The 26,405-nt window shown below is 31.8% G+C and overlaps 2 protein-coding genes and 1 long non-coding RNA gene across 3 annotated transcripts; 1 reads left to right on the plus strand and 2 right to left on the minus strand.

The window, feature by feature from the left end:
* Positions 1-903: 903 nt before the first annotated feature.
* On the minus strand, positions 904-26,405 carry LOC143079859 (monomeric sarcosine oxidase-like). The gene is made up of 9 exons (XM_076255494.1): positions 26,255-26,405; positions 24,077-24,146; positions 23,262-23,318; positions 22,189-22,320; positions 21,424-21,637; positions 19,947-20,113; positions 19,273-19,459; positions 18,706-18,839; positions 904-1,191 (listed from the first exon to the last, which is right to left on the minus strand). Exons 1-9 carry the CDS (start codon positions 26,346-26,348, stop codon positions 1,011-1,013), a joined length of 1,236 nt encoding a protein of 411 aa, XP_076111609.1. The 5' UTR covers positions 26,349-26,405; the 3' UTR covers positions 904-1,010.
* On the plus strand, positions 8,501-11,817 carry LOC143079853 (uncharacterized). The gene is made up of 3 exons (XR_012979503.1): positions 8,501-9,353; positions 11,172-11,259; positions 11,699-11,817. It is a non-coding gene; the product is annotated as an uncharacterized LOC143079853 (long non-coding RNA).
* LOC143079852 (uncharacterized) lies at positions 11,835-17,227 on the minus strand. The gene is made up of 3 exons (XM_076255490.1): positions 16,168-17,227; positions 15,247-15,847; positions 11,835-13,540 (listed from the first exon to the last, which is right to left on the minus strand). Exons 1-2 carry the CDS (start codon positions 16,937-16,939, stop codon positions 15,270-15,272), a joined length of 1,350 nt encoding a protein of 449 aa, XP_076111605.1. The 5' UTR covers positions 16,940-17,227; the 3' UTR covers positions 11,835-13,540; positions 15,247-15,269.

Genomic DNA, 26,405 nt, shown 5'->3' on the forward strand with positions numbered 1-26,405 from the left:
CATGCTAAATTTTGTCTCGGAAGTTTTTTAAATTCATTATTGGAGAAGAGCTAAAATATGAGTAACTGAAATGACCAGAAATGATGGGTGTATTTGATTACAAGTTTTTAACTTACGTATTTCATTATAATACGTGTGTCAATAAAATCGTTCAAAGTTTAATGACAAAATATTTAAAGATTAAAAAAAAAATTGGGGTTGATTTTCAATTAAAGTATATTCCAGCAAACAATACGTGTTTAAAGAGCAAAACATTCATGCAGTGTATGCTCCCGTCCTTCATGCTTCAATGCAATATGACGAAATGCGTTGAGTTAGGTCGGTTATGTCGAGTAAAGTAATTTTATTGGAAATCTCTATTAAGTCATGTATATTTGTAAAAGGTTTACATATCTAATTAGTGATTTTCCAAACGCCCCAACAATATTGACGGTGAGTTTAACATGTTTAAAAAAGGCTTTTCTGATATTTTAAAAAAGCAGTGAAACAAATAAAACGGCTACTGATTTTATAATTTGCTACACATTTCAAAGATTTTACAAAATCCCTGCTTTCCCAAATAAAATGTATAAATATTTATGCTCGGTATGACCGTAAGTTACACTTAATTGTCATGTTATAAACATTTACGTCTTCATAACGAAATATATTTTGTAGATGTATCAAATAACTGTAAGAAAGATTGAATTCTTAAACTGACTTGACAGTTTGTTGTAATTCGATTGGATACACATGATATACATTCACATATTCATTTATAACTACAAAGACAATTATCGTTGGTATGTTTACATTTTAGGTTATAGCTTTATTGAAATTAGAATGTTCAGTTAGTCTTATATAGTTATGCCGTTAATGCTTTTACAATTGTGGAATGCATTATTCACTAATTTTAAAAAGTAATTGAACCTTCTTTCTTGTATACTTTTATTTAAATTATTGTTTAGAAAAAATAAAAATTATAAAGTCCAACTATATTTCATTATTCATCGAATACACAGTTCAAACTATTACAGTTTCGAAGCTGAGCTCTGCTTCGTCGGAACTTTTCCTCCAGTGCCCATGTATAAAGTTGGTGTCCAGTCAGGGTTTGTGATCGCTTCTCTGTCTATATTAAACTGTGAAATATCATACTTGGTTTTGCCATCTATTGCCATTTCACTGAGTATTTTTCCTAAAAGACTGGCAAATCTGAAAAAAAAATATATCAAATAATATGAAGTGTACACTTTCCATAGATTTCGTCCATATCACGTAGGCAATTAAATAAACGAAAGACAAATGGCACACAAATTATAAAAACATATTGGACAGTACAGTAACAACATCAATCATCAACTATTGACTTCCTTCAAAAAAAGCTACATGTATAAACATACAACAACAAAACAATAACGAAAATCACGGATGATTCAGATGGACTGGCACTAGCGCAACATGTTATACTAGTAAGATTTTGTTTTATTTTCATGTGTGCATAAACCTCACCCTATTTGAGGATATGTAGTAAGAGTAATAGAAAAATTCTAAAAAAACAAAATCACAGTTCGTTGGTGACCTTCTGCTGTTGTCTTCTCTATGGTCGGGTTGTTGTCTCTTAGACACATTTCCCATTTCCATTCGCAATTTTATACATATAACTGAGAGCAGAATAAAAAAGGAAAAAACCAATTTTCCTCTTTTTTCACTCTAATTTCTGACAAGTGCAATTAGAGGCTAAATTTGGACCAGAACGTAATAAATTTATTCTATAACCCATGTATTTGAGAAAAAATCATGAAAAACAAAGACAATTCTGTTATATTAGTATTTATTTGTTACATTTCAAAATAAATTTATACTGAATTCTACACTTAGCTGTCCATTTTTAGTCAACTCTCTGTAAAGGATGCAACATAGAATAAATTTATTCTAAATGCATGGTGCTTACTGTATATGATCATGTATAAACTAAATTTATTATATAGAGCCATAATATATCTATTATTAGTTCGAGAAAATCATTAAATAAATTTATTCTTCATTCAATGTCATTTATGATTATGATAATATTTATCTGTATGGTGAGGCTGAGACACAGAATACATTTATTCTACATTCAATGCGATTTCGGATTATAATAATATATAAAATAAATTTATTTTGAAGTAAAGTTATCTGTATGGTGAGGCTGTGACACAGAATAAATTTATTCTAGTTTCAATGCGATTTCGGATTATAATAACATATAAAATAAATTTATTTTGAAGTAAAGTTATCTGTATGGTGAGGCTGAGACACAGAATAAATTTATTCTACATTCAATACGATTTCGGATTATAATAATATATAAAATAAATTTATTTTGAAGTAAAGTTATCTGTATGGTGAAGCTGTGACACAGAATAAATTTATTCTAGTTTCAATGCGATTTCGGATTATGATAAAATATAAAATAAATTTATTTTGAAGTAAAGTTATCTGTATGGCTGAGACACAGAATTAATTTATTCTACATTCAATATGAATTTTGTTCTATATAAAAATAATCTTAAAAATATCTCATGATAAAAAATTAAAATAATTTAAAAGAAAATTCCATCGGTCTTATTTATTACAGACAAAGTGAAACTGCTACAATAAATTACTTCGCCAAGCGCAGCTGGATACGACCGCAGAGGTCAAATCCTAACATTTGGGACAAAATGGACACAATGTTCGTGCATGATACAGGTCTGAATTTGGATTGTAATTAAATATTCGATGCAATATAGGTTTCTGACACAGAATAACGGTAGCCAAAAAACTTAGAATTGGTTATATCATTTGAATTAATTTTTATATTTAATTTTTGGCTTTTGTGCAATACGCTATGCTGTTGCGAATTGCCCCCCCCCCCCCCCGCAAAAAAAATATAAATAAATAAATAAATAAATTTACCTCTTTTTATGCGTTTGTGCAATACACTATGCTGTTGCTATTTGAACCCTCATCCCCAAAAAATATACCCTTGCCCCTCTTTTTTTTTGGCAACATGATATTTGAAATTTTTTTTTTCAATTTCTGAAATCTGTAATGAGTGAAAATTATCCCCCCTCCCCCACCACCAAATTTCTGTCAAGTTTATCTTATCACAAATATTCTAGCGGAACAGTTCAAAATGCATGTAAAACAATAGAATTGCTATATGGCCAAAAATCAATTTCCTAATCGTTTCGATTTGTCATGTGATGGCATACAAACAGTTAAAAAATACATCTAGTAAGTCTTTTTTGTTTGCTTATATAATCCTGAAGATTTTGTTCAATGTTTTGTCACTGGTCATCTGTTAGAATAATTTTGGGGTTTTTTTTCACACAAGAGACAAGCTTCGTTATAATGCAACTGGTACTAATCGTTAAGTAATCTGATCTTTTAGTGACATCCAGATCTGTAGTTGGAATTATTCATCTTCAAACTCTTCTTAACTTTTCGAACAATTATCTTTGTAAATGTCAACATTTTATCTTCTTATATTCCCAAATACATGTTTCCATTATTCCGTTCAACCAAAGCTATCTGAAAGATCAAATAAAAAATACAGTGCATATAAAAAAAAATGGAAAATGTGTCTATGGGCTACAAATGCCCCCGCTCGTAAACATACACGTGTCAACTTCCACATTCAGATACATGTACAGGATTAAAGTAGTTAAGACTGATTTGTGATTTTAACATTCGGTTGAGGCAAACTAAAGTTCGTGAACGGAAACGAAAAATTCAGCATTTTTTATGTTTATAAATGGCCTTAACTCAAGAACGGTAGAATTGATGCCACTCAATTTAAACCTTGATCTGTGTTTTATGGTAATATGCATTGTGTATACGATTTATTACATTTGCTTGAGGCAAACTAAAGTTAGAAAACAGAAGCGAAAAATCCAGCAATTTTTATCTTTATAAATGGGCATAACTCAAGATGGTAAAAGTTGTGTCACCCATGCAACATCTTACACTAACCTTGTCAAAAACGAACTGTAACTTGTAAAGTAAGCAAATGTTTCAGAGAGATGTACAAGGACTAAAGGAGCAGCCGGATAAATAAGATATGCAAATGATTGTACAACTGCACATCACATATCAGGCCCTTGCTCTAAAATTCATAATATATTCCTTTTCATAGAGTAACCGATACATTGCACGCATTTCTAAAAATAATGACTTTTAATTCACTAATAACAATCCCGGCCGAACTACAATTGTCAAAATATGAATTATATTAGCACTTTCAAAACCTTTTGCGATGAGATAAGAAAGAACACTTTTTATAAAACAACAATTATGATTCTTAATTTCAGCATGCTAAGATATTTCTTGCAAGCCAGTTAAAAGTTTAATCTTTTAAATTACCTCTGTAGATTTTTCTCAAAATGTATCCTTCACTAATGTTCTTTGTGTAGTAACTTCTGTCATTTTGTCTGCCTTCTAAATTTTTGTGTTTCTTTATAAATTCCTTTTGATAGAAGTGTCTGGTGACCTATAAAGAACAGCGTATTATATTTTGGCTGAAATGGTCATATTATCCATGAAGATGGAGACTTTTTGTCAATTATTTTGTGTGCCAAACAGATTGCATAAGAGTGTGAGTACAGTTCTTTAGGTACTTATGAAAATGTTCAAAACTAGTTTTTTACAAAAAATAGTCTTTTGGTCGTTTATTTGTTTTTCGCAATGGTGTTTTATTGTTTCATAGACTTATGAGTATAAATATCCTTTGGATTCAGTGGCGGAGCCAGTTAGGGTTCCGTGCTTTGAACGCCCCCTTTTTTGACGATCAATGGTTTTAAATTGGAACAAATGTTTAGAACCCTTTTTTAAAAATGGCTGGTCCCGCCCCTGTGTATCTTTCACTTTTTTCTCAAATAATAGATACATGTTCCATCTTTCTATGCAACAATTTCATAGCTAGTGTGTCCTAACAGCTGTTCAAAGACTAAGCGTAAAGAAAGTGAACATTTAATTTTTTAAATGTTTAAAGATTACTTCAACTTTCACCCGTAGTAAATAATAATGAGATTACCAATTAGAAACATTATTAATAGTCTTCAGTGTCGGATCCAGGGATGTTTAAAAAGGAGGGGGGAATTAACAATAAAACTAAGTCTCATCTAGCCCCAAGCATCATGTCAGGCGTTGTCATTACTAACGTCTTCTAATCTGAGTAAATTAATTACTAAAAACTATCAAATGTCTTCTTATCTGAGAAACAATTTCGACATTTAAACAAAATCTTTTACTTATGATAATGTTGATTCTCCACAAAGTAATATAAATAGAACCATACAAATAGTAAGCAAATACATGTTTTCAGATACCATCTTCAATATAAAAAAAAAATCACACCATGAAAAATTAACTTGTTATGTGTTCCTCTTCTACTAGAAATATATCAAAAATAAAGAATTTGGAACATACTCTATCTGACATAATAATTTGGTAATTGATGCAATTAGTGTCTCGAGCTCTTGTATGCCCGTCTTGAACATAAAAAAAAACTAAATATAAAATATACAACTCTCCTAATGCTCAGGTTGGTTGTCATATTATGCAACATAGTTAATAATATAGAACCCTATGGGAAAAACATAGAACTTCTTTTACATACTATCCACACTGATCTGTGTCCACACTTGTAGTATATAAATTTATCTTAGTGATATAACAAATTGTCAGAGTAGTATAGTCAAATTTAGTTATAGAATGAACATTTAATTTAATTTGCTTCATGATATACCTCATTCCTTAATGATATGATTATCGTTATCATAGGCAGTTGTGGCGTTCCATAAATGTTATATTCCAAATTGTTCTTGTTTGTTTATTATGAAATGATCGATATTCTGATGTATATTTACCAACGTTTTTTTCAACTGATCGGGCGGAGCTTATGTTTTAATTCGCATAAGGACAGTCTATTTGAAGATGTGTGTGATAAGGATAATTGTCGTTATAAATATTATTGAATTCTAATCACTAATCAGTGTCACCAAACGCATATACAAAAGAACTGAGTGTATGAAATGAGACGAATAACTGGACACTTCATTGATGGTCTTATCCCGAAACTCCTGTTTATAGATGGACTGGTCTTAAATAAGCGAACTTCGTAAACTCCGCCCAGTCAAGTGAAATAAATCTAGTAATAGTAATATCGTAGAAAAATATGCAAATTGATATTCGCAGATGCAGATCGATCGAGGATTTGAAAAGGGGCATACGCAGAGACTTGTAAAACGTCTAGTATGCATTGAGCATATATGTCGGGGATCTATGAGGGGATCCCAGTATCCTTGACCCCACCCATAATCCCACCTCTAGTATACTGAGCAAAACTAACCTCCAATTTCTTGAACTGTGATGAATGTTTCATAAACGAAACTGGAAAACTATCCCGTCTATGTTCAACTTGTCTTCCCTCCTTTTAATTTCCACTTGTCTGTCATTATCATTGCACGTACATAGAGAGAAATACCAAGTGATCATATCATACAAAATTACAGATCAGTGTCCTACGTCTTGTCATTAATTATCTTGTGTTTCCATTTGAAGTCTTCTCGGCATGTGGTAACACTAGGGGCCTACAATCAACGTACGCGTGCATTACATAAAATGATAAGGCTGTTAAGCCGCGTTTGTTATAATTAGCAATAATTATTTTAACAACTTCAGATAGATATGCGGCACTTGTTTGCTAACATGAATTAAACAAATCGAAGATTGTAAATTATTGTAAATTATTTGAATCTGTGTCATTTCATAGAGGTTATTAATGTGTGGGTATTTTTGCACCTGTCCTAAGTTAGGAGCCTCTGTCCTTTGCTAGTCTTGTATTATTTTTAATTTTAGTTTCTTGTGTACAAATTGGAGTTTAGTGAGTCGAAGCAGGAAACGACATCAGTGTGGACAAAGATACTACGGCGGGGGGGGGGGGGGGCTTGATTAATTATACAACGAAACTCTCGACTAAATGAGCTTTCATCGTTTTCAGATAAAAAAAATTTAAGGAGACGATTTTTAAGTTTGCTGAACGTGATGTGGCTAAAATTACGTGCATATTCAGGACTTGAACAAAATAACAATAAATCCAGAAGATAGGTTCGTAATGAAATCTCTTCATTGACTTTGTCTTGTGTAAAAAGCTTTCTTGAAATCCCCGCGGGTTTAATCAGCTTTGAAGTAAGTGCTTCGTTCTTTCATAGTTTATATATTTTTTTAGTTAATTCGCCATTTATTATTTTAAAATTTACATATGAAACAATAACCCGGATAAATCATTCCAGAACCATGATAGTGCTTGTATTTTATAAGAGGATAACGAAATTAGAAAATTATATTTATTTAGATTGATAACCATGATGGAGCAAAGTTTCAACCACTTTTTTATGTCCCTTTTTACCATAAGATACTCCGGTCATTATTTATATAAAGAATGATGAGGATGACGATAATAACGATGTCTGATGTCCAGTGGTAGCTTTTACATACATACACCCAGAATGACAACATGCTTTATGTTATTTACACGTTTGTACTAGACAAACTGCGTCAGATTTTTTGACACGTTTTTTCAGAAGATACAAATAACTTTGTAAGAAGAAATGCCACTCTGCCAAGACACATTATTCTAACTTCAATCGTACGTACCAGTCTTCAAATGCTTTCATTACATATAAACGAATGTTTTCTTAACCTTCATTATTTGTTTGGTAGGAGCAATGTAACATATAATATCATGGAAAAGCCATTCTTTTTTTACGGAAAGCAGGAACAATAAGCTAATATAAAAAAGAAGATGTGGTATGATTGCCAATGAGACAATTATCCACAAAAGACCAAAATGACACAGACATCAACAACTATAGGTCACCGTACGGCCTTCAACAATGAGCAAAGCCCACACCGCACAGTCAGCTATAATAGGCCCCGATAAGACAATGTAAAACAATTCAAACGAGAAAACTAACGGCTTTATTTATGTAAAAAAATGAACGAAAAACAAATATGTAACACATAAACAAACGACAACCACTGAATTACAGGCTCCTGACTTGGGACAGGCACATACATAAATAATGTGGCGGGGTTAAACATGTTTCTCTCACAAGCAAAAAACCCCTAACTATAAGTCTACAGTGCAGTATTTCGGACGTCAACACAAAAGAAACATCATGCAAATATATATATGGGGGATAAGTATACCATTATTTACACATCAGACTGTACTAATTATATTATAACTTTGGATACACCAAACTAGGTACTACATATCTGAGTAACAGGCAATATACGCCCTCAATTTTATAGAATTAATTCATAACTATAGTTGTATCATTTGTATTCATCTGTCAAATGTGTATGTTCTACAAGGATCAGCAGTCCTTACCCTTTCATTTGATATCTATATAACTTACAAAAAAATATTCTGCATATAATAAAGTTTGATTTAAATACGTAAGAACTACTTTGTTTGAAATACGTACTTCTTTCCTTTTTGAACGTGCCCAAAATGGTGGTGTAACATCTTACGAAGTCTATTCAAATTGTTTTTGCAAACTATTTCGCTCTGGCTGTTGCTAGTGGTCGTCTTACATTTGCAGTGTGGTGAGATCCTTTTTGTTGCATGTTGAAGGTTTAATGTGACTTTGAGCAATTAAAGCTCGTTCCTTTGCTTATTTTGTGTATGTGTTTTATAATGTGGTTATATTCATTTTGTGTCACGGATCGATACCCAATATTCTTTTGTTTTTCTATGGAATAAATGTTCCTATACAAAAAAAAATATTGGTATATTCAAAACTTCGATTTTTTTTAATAACGTAAATGATTTTTAATTTTAAGAACTAAACAAAAAAGATAATTGTATATAAAATCTTACGATTCTTTCTTCGAACACGATTTGTTATTATATGCTAATTACCCATATCATATTTTAATGACCACATACTGTGGCCATCGTGATCATATAAACCTAATAAATTATAAACATCCGAATGTAAAATTTCGCACGATAGATAATGACAAACAAACGACGGAAATTACATAATAAATTCACAGCGTGTGCATTTGACTCTATCTTAATATATTTGTCAGTACATAGATAACCCGAATAATCCAGTATTTATATTACGATCACTTCGATCACTCCATGAACCATTTCCTCGAGAAAAGTAGTGGATAGGGGGCGCTGAATTATTCGAGTCAGTACATGGAGGAAAGGCCGTCTGTTTCAAATGTTATACAAAGATTAGGAGCGACGATTCAATGTCCGTTTGTGTATTGTATTTGTCGTGGTTGAAACGGCACCAGGAACATATCAGGATAGACAACAGAAGTCTGTAAGTATCTATTTCATGTATTTATATATTAACATAGATATTATAAGCCTTTCATGCCTTCTGTTGACAAATTTTCATAACTATGCACTGTTTTAGTAGACCACAGATGTCCTTTTCGAACTAAAAGAACTCCCTTAAAAAAAACACCTCAGTCGAATCTTCTTCTCAAATGAATGCCCGAATGGTCATCAAATTAATACTTGTTATGGGCAGGCATTTTCGAATAATTTAAAAAAAATGAATTAATTCTGACTGCAAGGAATTTTAAATGGTAAATAATATACATTGTATTTCGAGGGAAATGTACACACTTTAACAACAGTAAATTTTTCATAAATATTATATGAAATAGTAAAAGTGTAGCATATATATCATGTGTATTAACGATTAAACTCTGGAAGAAATATAGTCCAGCATGAATGCAAATTAAAGGGTCCTTTCAGGATTTTTTTTTTAATATGAAACGTTAATGTCTGTTGTGCAGTGATTTGGTTTTTTTCGCCTGTATGCGAGACATGGCATGGTAGGTATTGCAACCAAGCAACGGCGGCGACGATGGTGTACACTATTTGTTTGAAGCATTATATTTTATAAGTTAGACAATCTAAATGCTTCATACCTTATGTTACGAAATTTCCGTCTGTCATATGTCATTGTCCCGGCAATCTCATTTTCATGGTTTAGTAACTGCTTGATACATTTTGTTTTGTTAAATAAAAAACTCACTTATTATGAGTAATATGATAACTTTGTTTGGTATATGGGTTCCTAGCAACATTTACATGTTCGTCAGCTAGGTACATGTAGGGTTAACCTGACCTCGACCTTATTCCATGGATCAGTTATCAAAAATAAAGTAACTTAAGCAAGACCGTATCTAGATACTATAACTAGTAAGTCATCTATATTTGGTGTATGGATTGTTGAAATGATTGTAAGGTGTACATATCCACCCGACAGGTTCCGTCTGACCTTGGCCTCAATGTCATGGTTCATTGGCCAATGTATAGTGTTTGTGGTTTGGTCTATTTCTCAGATACTTTAAGCAGTAGGACCACTATATAGGGTGTATCATGTATGGAATCATTGTCAGCTGGAAATGTCCGTCTGACAGGTCTCAATTGACTTCGACTTCATTTTTATGGTTCATTGGACAATTTTTAGTTGTGTCATACATTGTAGTAAGTTGTGCATTGATAAAGTTAAGTATACCTGATAATTGTACTAAAGACTTTCAATATGATTTCAATGATAAGTAAGACAAAGGCGAGACATTTGCACTCATATTTTGGTAATAAAATGTGTAAAGTGTTGACTAAAGTACATGTACCTAAATTTAAATATATTTGTGTATCAGAGTGCTGAACGCGCATCTTTAACGTTTTGAGAGGAAATTGAATATTTTACTGAAGGGAGAATGTGTTGGGTACATTACTCACATTTTTACCTGAGGAAGCTGCTGTTCCTTTTGGAACATGTCTTACTTGTTTTCTGGTATGTTAATTGGGATAGGTAAAAGTATTGTTAACACCAGTCCTGTGTTTTGTTTAAGACTTAATGAAACCTGATTTTAATTGTTATTTGTGTATTCAGTTCGCTGTCTCCTAGGCATGAACCACTCATCTGTTTTAAGACTCTGATTGATTGATTGATTGATTGATCATGACTGGCTGAATGTCCAATGGCAAATATTACATGCATATTCAGGAAGTTGGGAATGATACATGCCAATCCTGATAAAAATAAAGAAATATGCCTGAAGAAAAACAATAACAGAGTAAGTGTTCCTGCATTTTAAACTTCAAATATTTCTTGTAGAGTGAGAAGCTGTTATGAAACACCAGTAAAAAAGACTAGATTGTTATTCAGTCCTGACTTGTTCAGTGTCTCTGAAGATGAAGATTAGGTATGTAATAATGAGGTTTTAATTTGATAGATTGTTGACTTTTAAATTGTAAAAGTTTAATTAGTTACTGTCAATTAATCCATTTATTGTATAAATTAAAATTCCATAATTACTGTTCAAGTGCACAGCATAGCCACCTTTATCTTGCTGTATCCAGAGGCAATAGATATAAGATGTGGTATAGGTGCCAATGATACAACTCTCCATCCAAGTCACAATTTAAAAAAGTAAATCATTATAGGTCAAAGTACGGACTTCAACACAGAGGAAGACTATTATTAATTACAATAAAGAGAGTGAATAATATTATATAAGCAAAATGGACATCATAAGTAAGATTAAAAGAAAGACAGACAATTTCTTTATCAAAGATTATAAATTTTGGTATGGTTACTAAAAATATTTGAAATTGTTTTGAATTTGTCGTTATTTCTTTCAGATCAGGACTATCCAGAAGCAAGAAAAAAGACAATTTTTAGCACGTGCATCTACAGAGAGAGACATGTTTTAAAAAAAACCAGATATATTTTCAATTAAAAAAAACCTGTTGAACTTTTACTATTTCTTATCTGTTTATTTGTACAATTAAATGAGACTTACCTTAAGTCGAAATTTGATTGTAATTTTGTTGAACCTATTTATGCTGAGAGTTAACATGAGAGTGCGCATGCCGGTCATAGAGGTCACTTTTCAGAGAATGTAACAGAGCACATAGTACATAATGATACACCAGAAAAGAAAATAAAATTGGGAGGGAATACGAGTTATCGGGTGGGCATGTTAACTCTCAGCATAAATAGGTTCAACAAAATTACAATCAAATTTCGACTTAAGGTAAGTCTCATTTAATTGTACAATTTTATTGAACCTATATGCTGAGAGTACCATGAGATTTCAGAGATATGTGATCTGTTACACATAACCAGTCTTTTATGTCGATATAATCAGGCATAAATAATTACAAAGTAGTAGTTAACTTGTATTCTTCCAAAGTATAACTAAACAATATATACATACATGTACACATAATTACATGATATATGCAACTTTATAGTAAACTGTTCATAGATATTCTAATCAATCAGTTTGACAATTTTTGACTTCTCAAAACTTTGACACTAACATTATCATTATAATTTTGTTTTGAAACTGGTCTGTTATAAAATTTTCTAAATGTTGAATCATTTGACCATCCTGCAGCTTTTAATATTGTGTCAATAGAAGTAGCACATTGAAAAGCTGCTGAGGTACTAGCTGATCTAGTACTATGTGATTTATAAATTGTAATATCTATACCAGCCAATTGCAGAACAGTTTTCACCCAACGTGCAATAGTGGCTTTAGACACATGTTGATACGGTTTGACACAGCTTAATATTAGCTTTTGAGTTTTTCTGAAGGAAGATGTTCTAAGTAAATATTCCTTAAAAACAGTAACTATACAAAGTCTATCATCATCTATAAAAGCTGGCAACTCTATTGGTTGTAAATGTGATACAGGCTTCGAACATTTTAATAAAGTTCTTACATCTATATATATGCTACTATCTGTAACATTTATGTCATCCAAATCAAAACAATGAATAGTTTGTAACCTTTGACCTGTTAATAATAACAGTAATGTAACTAACTTATACGATAAAACACGCAAAGTCAACATGTGAACTGGTGTTAATGTCATAAGATATTGTAACACTATATTAACATCCCATGTCTTTTGATATCTAGGTAATGATGGTTTAAGATTAAAAATACCTTTTAAAAATCGCTTCACTAGTGGCCATTGACCAACCGTTATTTCTCTATTTACTGACAAAAAAGAAGATAACATACTTCTTGCAGTGTTAATAGCACTATAACCTAAACCTTGTTTATAAAGTATTGTTAAAAATTCTAAAACATTTAACTCAGTGGCTTTAAATATATCGATTTCCCTTTCACTGCAAAATGACAACCATCTTTTGCAATATGTCCAATATTGTTGTTTGGTAGCTGGTTTCCACGATGATGCAATAATGTCGGAAGCTTCTTTTGATAGTCCATAACTTTAGAACAGTTGCCCGATATCCTGAAAACTGCTAATTTTAATTTCACTATGTGATGTTCTATTGTCGGACTTTGAGGTTGATAAAGTAGATTTTTCTGGCTGTTTATCATAAATGAATCTGCCACTATCCGGTGTAATATCAGTGGAAACCAGTTTTGGGTGTTCCATAATGGTGCAACTAACGTCATGTCTGCTTTGTCCTTGTATACTTTTTGCAGTATCTTCCCAATCAGACTGAAAGGAGGAAAACAATAGCAATTAATGTTATTCCATTGAACTGAAAAAGCATCTACTGCTTCTGCATAACTATCAGGAAAATATGAATAGTAACGTGGTAACTGATGATTAATCTTGGATGCAAACAAATCCAAATCATGTGGTCCAAATAAACTATTTATAATATGAAAAACATTTTCATTTAATTTCCACTCAATGTCAACATTTATTGATCGTGAGAGGCGATCTGCCTCTATATTTACAACTCCAGGCAAATAAAACGCAGTTACCCAGATTTTTCTATTAATACACCAATTCCATAATTCTTTTGTTAACGTGTTTAACTTCAGAATGCGACCACCCATTTTGTTAATGTAATTCAATGCCACCATGTTATCTACATAAACTTGTATATGAATTTTTTCCCTAGAAGAACAAAACCATTTTAATGCTAGTAATACAGCTTTAAGTTCTAGAAAATTTATATGATTTTTCTGTTCTTCGTACGACCAAAAACCTTTGGTTTCTAACAGTGTATCTTGCACAACTGCACCCCAACCCTTGCTTGAACTATCCGTCTTAAGAATAAAGTCAGGATCCTTTTGATTTATCGGGTTGAAACTGGATTTAACATTATTAACCCACCAGTTTAAGTCAGAAATATTATCCTCTGACAAAATCATTTTTGCATCAAAATTTCCATAGTGACATTTTAACAATATATCTTTGGTAATTTCTAATGACTTGATATATAGTGGTGCAAACTGTACACCAGGTTGTGTTGCTACTAACTTTCCAATTACTTGGGCAAACTCACGTATTATAATCTCTTTCTTTAAAATTAATCGAGAACATAATTTTGCAATGTTATCTGCCTTTTCTTCGGTTAATGTTATACGCATTGTGAGTGAATTAATCACAAATCCCAAAAACACAATAATTTGGGTAGGCTGAAGAACAGATTTATCTGGATGTATTGTAAATCCGAGATAATCCAACAATTGTACTGTGTCAGTTATATTCTTTTGACATTCAGCATAAGTTTTGCTGACAAGTAAACTGTCATCAATGTATGGTGTATTACAATGCCCTTTACTCCTTAATTTTGAAAAAACAACTTTCAAAATTTTGGTAAAAATTCTCGGAGCTGTTGTTAAACCATTTGGCAAACAAGTATATTCATACAAAACATGTTTCCAATAAAATCTTAAGTATTTTCTGTCATTTTTGTCAACTTTCACAGAATAATAGGCATCTTTCAAATCAACAGATCCAAACCAGCAATTTTTAGAAATGCTTGTCACAGCAGTTTTAAAAGTTTCCATTTTGAAATGAATATGTTCAATATCAAGATTTAACTGTTTTAGATTTAAAATAACTCTATAAGTACCATCTTTCTTAGGTCTCACAAAAATATTTGAGACATATTGATCCTCAGTTTGAGTTACAGGTTGAATTATTCTTTTTGTTATAAACTTGTCTATTTCTTGCTGCACATATTGATTTTCTATAGCATTAAAAACAAGTGGGTGTGGTTTATTAATCTGTGTAGGTATGTTTTCAAATTCTAGTTTATAACCTTTGATTATGTCTAAAATCCAATAATCAGATGTCAATTCTTTCCAACGATCAAAAAACAATGATATTTTCCCTCCAATAAAATTGTTTGGAAAATTTTGTAATTGTTCACAAGATGTATCAAGTAATTGATCATTTGTACTTACATCACTTGCAGATACAACATGATCTACTTTTGATCTTTCTTTTTCTTCTTGTATTGAGTCTTGTTGTAGTCTAAAAAACTACCATCATTGTATTTTGGTTTTTTGTTCGGTACATGTGCCTTGGGCTTGCCACCATCAATTTTGCGCCTTTTCTTCCCAAATTTGTGAGACGACCCACCTCGCCCTCTGGTGGATTGATGAAATACAGTTGATTTTTCATGTCCAACTTTCTTGAAGACACTGTTCTCGGCATCCATTTCTTTTATTTTTTCTTTAATGTCGTCTCCAAATAACATGTCTGTAACAGGTGTTGTATCATCACACAACGCTTTATATTGTGGCTGTATGTCACCTTTTATAAAACTTCTACGTCTGAAAGTTATTTCGCTGAAAGATGCTTGCAGCATTTGGTAAGTATCCTTACATGTAACAGTGTAAGATTGCACCTCTTGTATTGTTATAGGTTGTTGGTTTGATGATTTTTGTAGGAACATGTCCATCATGTACATCATGGGGCACGCTGCCTTTGAAAGCAAATTCTGTAGGTGTTGCAACTTGAGATCAACATCTGTATTACTTGTTGTCATTTGTCTCCAAATGCCTACAATTATTATTAATTTAATTTATTAATTATTGATAGTTTCATAATCTTGACCTAGAAATAGTACATGTATAATATATTTATATATTTATTTTGGATTGTGTTGAATCAATACTAAATAATAATATTTTATAAACAGTTTTATAAACCTATAATCAGAGACATTTTACTTATTTACATTATGTAATATATATGTCACAGTTAGATCAGCTCTGCTGGAAAAACACTGTTTTATATCTTGATTTATTTCTGTGATTACTATAGTAAGTTTGGTTACAGTAAACATTTATAATTATAGTTATATATTCTTATAATCTCACCTAAATTTACTCTAGGAACTTTAAGGCTGCTAACATTTGCAGGCTTGTTATATTTTTGGGTAAGTTCTTTAAGTTTGTCTTCATTAGGTCTTGTTCTAAGTCCTTGGTTCATGTAACCGGCCAGATCATTGTTTATCTTTGGCCCAGACAGTTCCTCTGTACTGATAAAATCTTTCATAGATTCTAGGACATTAATATTGTCATTTTTCTTGCTAGTATTTTCGGCAAGTTCCTCATCTCCTGAACAATCGTCATCGCTGTCATAGACACTCTCGTCATTACTTTCAGCGCTTGATATATCAGAATATAGTTGTTCTGAGTGTTCAGATTTGTTATTATTTACATCAAATAATTTGTCCAGCTGCGATTGATAATCGTCATGATGTTTGTTATGTTTCTTCACCACAGGTGCTGGTGTCCTAGAAATCGTCGCCGATTTTCTAGAATTGTTTTTATTTACATTGTTGCTACTATCAGTAGTCGAAAACATCTGTCTTTTCATCATGTTTTGCATGAGAATTTGATTTTGCAACAAAATGTTGTAAACATCCGGTGTCACTTCCGGCACTCTGTCATGATTGACAGCTGAAGCTCCGCCTCCAAACGCGGCGTTTTCAACAGTTGCTTCAAAAATGTTATCATTAATATCGTCATTGATATTATAACCAGGCGAAATAAGCCTTGTTGGAATGCAACTTTTGTCAGTATTCGAACTATTCTTGGCCAAGCCAGAAAGTTCTTGTAACGAGTTTATGCTCGATTGGTCAGCCATTATGTTAAAGTTACATTGGCGACAACGTGACAAAGTTATCCATCACAATCAAAACACATCGAGAATAGATAAAATCCAAAACTAAGTATCAATTTAAAGATCGTATTCCTTAAATTACGAAAATCATAATATCCATTTAAAATCAACTTATATATCCAATATTTTCTACGAATTTAACGGAGGATTAAATCCATGATTTGACCTCTTTAGACCTATTTACGCAGTGACCTCTATGACCGGCATGCGCACTCTCATGGTACTCTCAGCATATAGGTTCAATAAAATTTACATTTATATATTGATATTTTGTTTTTTTAAAATTGCTGCACAGTATTTCTACTCAGTCCCACATAACAAAATCAGCTGAAGAAATTGATGTTTTCATATTTCAAGGGGGTGTCCTTTTGCATTGTTGATAGCAGATATATGCATTGTCTTAAGTTGGGTTTATTAGCAGTCACATCGCAACTTCAAATAATATACATGTTTATGAATCTTACATGTAAATAGACATGAAAGATAGAAAATTATATAGGAACACATTTTTTTCTGACCTAAATGTATTTTCAAGGTAAAATTATGTGAACATATCAAATATTATCAAAAACACCGCTGGTTTAAAATAAAATTATTCTATGTAACCTAAACAAATCATACAGATCAGTGTATTTTTTCCTAAACAAATTTTATATATTTTTATAACCAGAATAAATTTATTCTGTGTCTCAACCTTAACATAATTACTGTGCTATCAAAATAAATTTATTTTATATATCATAATACTTTTAATCCACATTGAATGTAGAATAAGTTTATTCTGTGTCTCCACCTTAATATAATAACTTTACTTTCAGAATAAATTTATTTTATATATTATTATACAAGACAAAAATCACGTTGAACATAGAATAATTTTATTCTGTGTCTCAACCTCACCATACAGATTACTTTACTTTCAAAATAAATTTATTTTATATATTATTATAATCATAAATCACATTAAATGTAGAATAAATTTATTCTATGATTTTCTCGAACTAATAACAGATATTAAGGCTCTATATAATAAATTTATTTTATAAATGATCATATACATAAAGCACCATGCATTTAGAATAAATTTATTCTATGTTGCATCCTTTACAGAGAGTTGACTAAAAATGGACAGCTAAGTGCAGAATTCAGTATAAATTTATTTTGAAATGTAACAAATAAATACTAATATAACAGAATTGTCTTTGTTTTTCATGATTTTTTCTCAAATACATGGGTTATAGAATAAATTTATTACGTTCTGGTCCAAATTTATCCTCTAATTGCACTTGTCAGAAATTAGAGTGAAAAAAGAGGAAAATTGGGTTTTTCCTTTTTTATTCTGCTCTCAGTTATATATTACAAGGATGATATGTTTAGTTTTCACTATTATGGTGTTTACTGTTGTCCTTTCCTACAGTTTTGTGGTATTTCTGCTATTTAGTAAATACAAATTTTTCTATAGTCTTTCTTCAATTTATTAGTTGATTATTGTATGCTGACGGCTTATAGATCAATCATCATGGGAGACCATCATGCGACTTTGTGGGGCTTGTTTCATTTATCTCTCGTCATATTCTTGATATTAATATTACTTCGCAGTATCTTTTTCTTTAATTCGCTATGTGATGTTATTATGACGAAAAATAATGAATAATTATTTTTTTTGCATAAATGGCCCTATTTTCTTACTTATTCTAATATTCTACATAATCACATAGTATACCACGTACTTAAACGCATGACCAGCTCCACAGCAGACGATCACATTATCCCATCCATTCTTAGAACAATCATCCACAACAAAATGACGGTCCGGTGTCATTGTGTAGAGACATGTCTTAGTGTACATTATAGGTCCTAGGGACTAAAAATATTTATTCATTTGCAAACAGGAGACAAAAAATAAAATACACATTAAATATAAAATTTATATTCTTATTTTCGAGTCTTAAATATACATGATTGAATGTACTTATTATACAACATGTACAATGTGTAATACGATTTTTTTTTAGAACATACTGTGCGATAGCTATTTCAAATGTTTAATCTTTTGATTAACAATAAGTGTTGGTTGTTTTTCTGTATTTTTTTTTCTTCTGTCGTTTTTCTGGTGTTTTTTTTTCTTTTCTAATGGCCTTATCAGATTTGTCTTTACTGTCATTTTGGTCTCTTGTGGTGAGTGGTCTTATTGACAATCTTACGACATCTTTTTTTTATAGTATCATTTTTTTACATTCGATAAAAGGATAGAAATCATGTGTTTGACGGTTTGTCTGATATATAAACAATATTACCCTTGGTATTGTTCTCTCCAGATGTTTTATACAAGCTTGTTCTCTTGTCTTGTCTGGTTCATAATTCCGTGTGTCAACGGAAACAACTGGACCACCAGCGTCTATCCCAATTTTGCTACCTGAATTACCATGCATTGGCATTCCATAAAAGTCGTATTTAGGTGAGTGATAAATCCATATCGGGTACCTTCAAATAAATGAGAAATAAAGGATGAAAGGATATAAATGGCACTGATTGTGCCCAAGTTAAGATACACAGAACATAAATTGGGAGCAAAATTTTAAAGATATCAAATAAAAGGATAAATTTCACATGTATGCATTTTTTTTGTAAGTAAAGTATTCAGCAATTGTTGTTTAATCTACAATAAGAACTCAACTCAGTCGGTTAAAGAGCTCTTAAGAGCTCATGTTCTTTGTTATTATGTATATATGAAACCCGACTTTAAATAAAGATTACTTTACTTTACTTTACTAACTAACGTATATACTTTATAATGTTAATCATGTGTTAATTCATACTGGTTACATGTACCTCGTATACTACATTGACTACGCTCTGAAATCATACGGATACAGTATAACCAGCCCACATAAATACCAATAGATTGCAGTGCGATCTCGGGATATTAAATGTTCTCTTATATTCAAAATTGATTATAATTTCAACCTACTTTGCCTTTGTAAAATCTTTTACGTTTGGTGTAGCAAAATATGTGACTTGTTCTTGCGTAACATAAACTGGTATATGGACACCAATAGATCCAAGAACATGGTTTATCCAATCACCAGCAGTGACTATTAGACGACGACACTGAAATATTCCTTTTGGGGTATGTACCTGGAAAGGATAAGTGATATATTTGACAAATGATCTAATCCAATGCGAATTACACAACACAAGACGACTTGCTTTATTTCTATTTGTTTTTCTTTAATCAAATATTATAAGATAAAAATGTACACCATGACTATGTAAAGTAGAAACTTACATATATCTTTACATATTTGCCCTATATTTATATGTTTAAGGGGGCTCGCGGGACTAAATCATTTTTTTCTCCCCTAATATAAGATTTCGCTATATTTTTTTTATAATTGAACTCTATCGTATCCTTAATAGAAGAATGAAATAAAAAAGATGGGGTCGCCGTTCATTTAAGCTCACAATCTGCCACCGAAAGAAGCATACATTTTTGTTAATGTCCTTTTTTTTCTGTTGAACTAATAGGAGAAATAGAGCTAATATCGAAAAAAAAAAAAGAACTAAATTACAGAAATCGCTTAAATTTTACAAATATTTAGTTTATGTACAGCTTATTTGAAAACAATAATAAAAAGTATAGGTCACCGATGAGTTAAAAAAGCTATTTCAATTTTAAAGCCAAAAAATGCCATTTTTGCACCAAAGGAGGATAATTTAGAGCTTTTTTTAATGATATAAACATTTTAAAAGTCATCCGGGCCAAACCGAATCGATTTTTCTGGTTGAATTTTGTACCATGTCATAAAGTTATATCTAATAGTGTAATAAATCAAATTTATAATGCAAGTAAAAACAAATGTTTAATTTTTGGCCGAAAGTTTTGTATCCGCGAGCCTCCTTAAATTGTCAAATATATGTCATCAATATGATTTTCGTTTCCTTCTTAAACAAAATGTCCGTTAATAAAATATAAATTACTAATGACTATTAAAAATTATTTTTACAAACAAGTATGTTTTTTGATACATTGAAACATTTTCTTTAAAGTAAACATCTATTTTAGGTTTTCAATTCCGCTTCTTATATTTTAAACGGACTTAAACTGAGTTTAATTGTTATTACTGTTGCCTTTATTTAAACTGAGTTGCACCTAAAATGGAATAAAGATACTTCTCTTATACATGTATATAGTAAAGACGCTGAGACTTATTGGACCAATTAGATTTTGAAACAAAAATAATTAGTTGGTTCTCCTACCAAATTGTATGATTCAGTAGATTAACGTTATCTTATTGATGCTGCATTAACGCAAATATCTCAATAATACAGTTACTTGATCAGAAGGAAAAAACATTAGCAACCCCGCCCCCTAAAAACAATAACATTTAATTATATTTTTTATTAAGACAACTCGCTTACTGCAAATGTTATCATCATCAACATACCAGTACTCTTCCATTAGGCAACTTTTCAATTTTCTGGACAGGACAGTGTTCTAAAACAGTAGCTCCATTGGCTCTAGCAAGTTGAATATGAACAGAGTTTGCAAGAGCTGCATCTACAAGTCCAGCTATTGGTTGATAAATTGTATCGTATGTGTCATCTATTTCAAACTGTGGAAATTTAGCTCTGAGCTGGCTTCCCGTTAGTCTTTCAAAACTGACAAAATAAAGATTAAAATAATATGCTTTAAAAAATCTCATCATTTAGCACTTTTTTTGTCTCAGACACTTGGTTATTTGATTGCATTTGTTACTTGGAGTTTAACACCACTTTCAGGACTATTGTGTTATTTCTTTGCGTTGGTCGTCAGTTTATTAAGGTGGAGGAAGCTTGTCCGAACCACCGACCTTCAGTGGAACACTGATAATCCTAACCTATTGATATTAGAATCAAGCAAAATTGCGACCCGCAGGATTCGAACTCACTAAATCAATGCGCACAGTCTAGAGATACAGTAATTCATTTTTTAGATTCGGCCATCAAGCTTCCGGGTAAATTAATACATGTATTTGGTAGTGTCTCTGCGGCAAGGTTCTTTGTCTTTTTTAATATGATGATAACAACGAAAACGTTTATGTAACTAAGGTCTCACAAGTAAGGTTAAAGGTTCGATACTCTCTCCAAATACGCACATTTGAATTATTCGCATATTTAAATAAAAAAACAACAACAATATAATAATTACTTGTATAAACGTTAAAAAATACCTGATATTATTTTCGGCCATTGCTTTAGCATAAGCGTCGATGACATGAGACATTTCGTCTTTTCTGGTAAATTGCACTCCTCCTGTGTTGTACACTAATTGTACACCGGCTTCCTTCTCTACTGCTTCCCATCTTTGTAAATTAAAGGTAAGTAGGTAAATGAAATGAGAAAAGATTGACATCCCCCCTTTTCCCCAAACAAACACAACACCGTGGTTTTCTTCTATACACATCGCGTCATGAAATTAATGTCCAGACTTTAATTTTTTTGTTTACTCATCAACCGTGTTGTTGAGTGAAAATTTTCTATCAAATTGCCATGATATACGAATGTCTTGATAGGGGTTTTAGAATAGAGAATAACGGATCATTACTTCAGAAAGCTGGGCCAAAAGATATACAATAGAGAAAACAAAAGAATACTTCAGAGGCTTAAAGAGAGAAATAATGAGATAAAAATCGAGGGAAAAGGGGGGGGGCGGGGGTGAATAGCGGGACTTAAAGAATTGAGAAATACTTACCTTAAAATAATTAAAAATTAAAGAAATCCATGATAAATATAAAAACAAATTTTACTTCTATGAAGAAAAAAAATATAACCCGATGGAACAACGACAGTCACTACGTTAAGGCCCCAATCCAGACCCTCCTTTGGTTCATCAAACAAACCGATGTTTATCAATATACACTAAAAAGAAATAGAATGTACTCCATTTCCCTTTTTAACAGCTCAGGGAATGACCAATTAACTTCCCGGGGGAAGGGGACTTATGTTTTTTTCCAAAAATAAATTAAAAAAAATATTCTGATCCCGAATTTGATAGAGGAAAAAAATGCTTGTCAAGTAGATAACAATCAAAATTATTATGTATGCAAATTCCCCCTTCCCCCCTACGTTTTACTGTTAAATAATGGAAAAAAATAGCCTGATTGATCGCGTCAAAAAACTAAATAAATGTGTGACTAAGAACCCAAGCCCCCCTCTCCCTTTGAAGTTAAACGGTTGCTCCATTACTTATATTAACATGCACGTCTGTTTTGCGCATACCAATTGTTGGTTATAAAGTACTTACGCTTTGTAGGTATCTGGTGTAAGTTTAGTATATCTGTTATCGTGGTAAGCTAATCGTCTGTAAATAAAGATGATGAAAAATCACGAATTTTTACATTGCGCATCACTGTTGCAAACTAAACAAATTGATGATTAATAACATTTTGGTTTGCGTTTTCCTGATGAAATTACATGTTAACCAGGGAAAGCTTTATATAAGTACTTGTACGCACCACATGTATAAAAGATTTTGATTTACTTTTCAAAAGTATACTCAAGATCTAAGACACTCACAAATGAAACTATGACAATTACACTCTGCGAATATTAGTTCAAGATGAATTTCATAAACAATGTCAGAGTTCTTATCTAATATGATGAAAGTATAAATATTATTTAATTTTCCTTTTTTTTTTAAGGCAATTCAAATGCCTAGTAAAACAGTTATCGGTTGAATATTAGTTTTAATAAAGAAAAGTGTGTGCTTACAATATTTCATATGGCAGACAAAAAAAAAAAACCAACAAAAAACAAAAAACTAAAGTATTCAATTAAATGAAAAACTAGTGAAGTTGCTGGTTGCATACTTTGTTTTAGCTTTAATAATCAGTTCGGAAGTTTTCCCTCTATATAGTTTCTTTTTCTCATTTTATCTTTCTGTGACCGTTTATGGTTCAATATACGGAATGGAGTTTGCTAATTGTTGATAGCCGTACGAAGACCTATAGTGACTTATATTTACATCCTTCGGTCTCTGGTAAAATATTGTTATCTCATTAACAATCATATCACTTCTTCATACATTTATAATGGAAACCTTCAAAATAAAATATTTACATGATCCTTGAGTGATCCTGTGAACCTCCATTATGATGTCCAAGTTCAAACTGTTCAAGACCGAGAACATCTATGAAAATCATACAATAGATATACATTATAGAAATGTTTAGCACAGTTTTAAGTACGAAGGTCCAAGGTCGCTGCTGTATATATTTACTGGTATATGTAATATATGCCAGTGGCGGATCCAAAAGGTTGATGAGGGCGTATTCCCCCCTCTGCATCGCCAAAAAAGGTTCATGTTTCGAACCATTTATTGAATCATTTGAGCCTTAAAATCATCAGCATAAAAAATTGCATCCCTCCAGTCAGTAGTTTTTATAGACTTTTTCTAGAATTACACCCTTTTAAAAAGTATGCATCCACCCCATGATCTATCATTAGACAAGTAAATAACATCAATCGGGTACACATCAATCGTCCAATAGGTTTGGTGTAAACACGGCATTAACAGTGAGAGAAAAAAAAACATGACTTTGTGAAATACCAATATACAGGTATCCACATTTTGAGGACCCATGTATGGGCATATGTATATACACATCATATTTCATATTGACATGCATGTTTTTTGGCTGTAAACATATTGGCCCTTATGGATATTACACCGTAGTGGAGTAACATAGTTTTGCTGGAGACAAAAGGAAATATATATTTACTATGATAACTGGACTTACACGGTTCATACAAATAGTTATGCATTGTCAGGGATAAGATATTCCCGAATTCGTGGTGCACAAAACCATGGGCGAATCACCCCTCTTACACTATAAGTTTAATCCGTCTAAAGTGATTTGTTTGGTTTACCTCCAACAGGGTCGCTCTAATTAAAGCCAAGGATGTACAAGTACCGAAACACTCATAGATGTTATATTCAATTTTCTCTGAGGTAAAATTTTCCTGCGAGAGATAGAACATTACTCGCCATCCCCTGAACTAGCGTATAAATTAAAAACTATGACTGATTATCAAAATATTTACGTCATAATCGCCAAACAACAACTATATTGCCTTATTTGGTTATGTGTAACGTAGTATTGTACATCAATTAAAAAAAATGATTAAACAGATTCTAAAAGGGATTGCTTATATAGAAGTTTCTTGTCAAAAAGAAAGAGACACAATGAAAGAAACATTTTTTTATCCAGAGGACAATAGCTGCTAATATGACTCTTGTGTCAAAATAAAACCAAATTGAATGCTTTTTTATTTTATATTTACCCCTTATACATGTTATACTTAGTGCTTAATTTTTTTCCCCAAATTTAACATCAATTAATATCAATACCAGTTGAAAACACAGAGGTTAAACATTATTCTGTTATCTCTGGACACCTACTCCCCGTTGTGAAATCGTTTTTCGAAAAATGGGTCAGTAAAAAAAACTTTATAATACTACAATAGATATGTCCTTTCAATAATTTTGACCGAAATGACGGGTTGACATTTTTACTGTCAGTAACAAAATGGGAGCATTTTTGACACGGAAGAATTGTATCTTTGCACCATACATATCTACACCTATCTCACCATCTGTAGTTAACTTGTTACAAGGGTTCGTTGTAAAGTGGCTAGCTTTAATCCCGTTTCAATTGTTTGCACTTGTCCTAAGTCAGGAATCAGATGTTCAGAGGTAATCGGCTGTTTATGTGGTTCATAAGGTTTCTCGTTTCTCGTTTTTATATACATTAGACCGTTGGGTTTCCCGTCTTTAGGAATGGTTACACTAGTTCTTTTTTTTTTTTTGTTGTGGTTGTTTGTTTTTGTGTTGTTTTTTTTTTTGTTTTGGGGGGGGGGGGGCCTTTATAGCTTACTGTTCGGTGTGAGCCAATGTTTCGTGTTGAATGCCGTACCTTGATCTATACTGGTTTACTTTTATAAAGTGTTACTTGGATGGAGAATTGTCGCATTGGCACCCATACCACATCGTCTTATATCTATTAATTTAACGCATATACTATGAGATAAGAACATGCTTATCTTTACAGCATGCACATGTTAAACTACCGGACAGAAACGCCAAAGGAGCATTATAGATCTATTTATTCGTTACATGCCATTATGTGACATTCACCATTACACTGGTATATGCATAGTGGGATATGCATGTATATACTTAATGAATGTTTAAGTGTCTATCACTTGAAATTGAATTGAAAATATATAGAAACGTACCTATACCGGCTTTTTTCGAGAGCCAATATAACGTCCCACTACCAACTCCACCACAGCCGACAACAATGTACTCAAAATAACTTCTTCCGTCCATGATATTATTTCTATTATTTACTTACAGACCTCACGAGCTAAATAAACCTGACATACT

This window comes from Mytilus galloprovincialis, chromosome 6 (genome assembly GCF_965363235.1).
Source record: "Mytilus galloprovincialis chromosome 6, xbMytGall1.hap1.1, whole genome shotgun sequence".
NCBI lineage: Eukaryota > Metazoa > Mollusca > Bivalvia > Mytilida > Mytilidae > Mytilus > Mytilus galloprovincialis.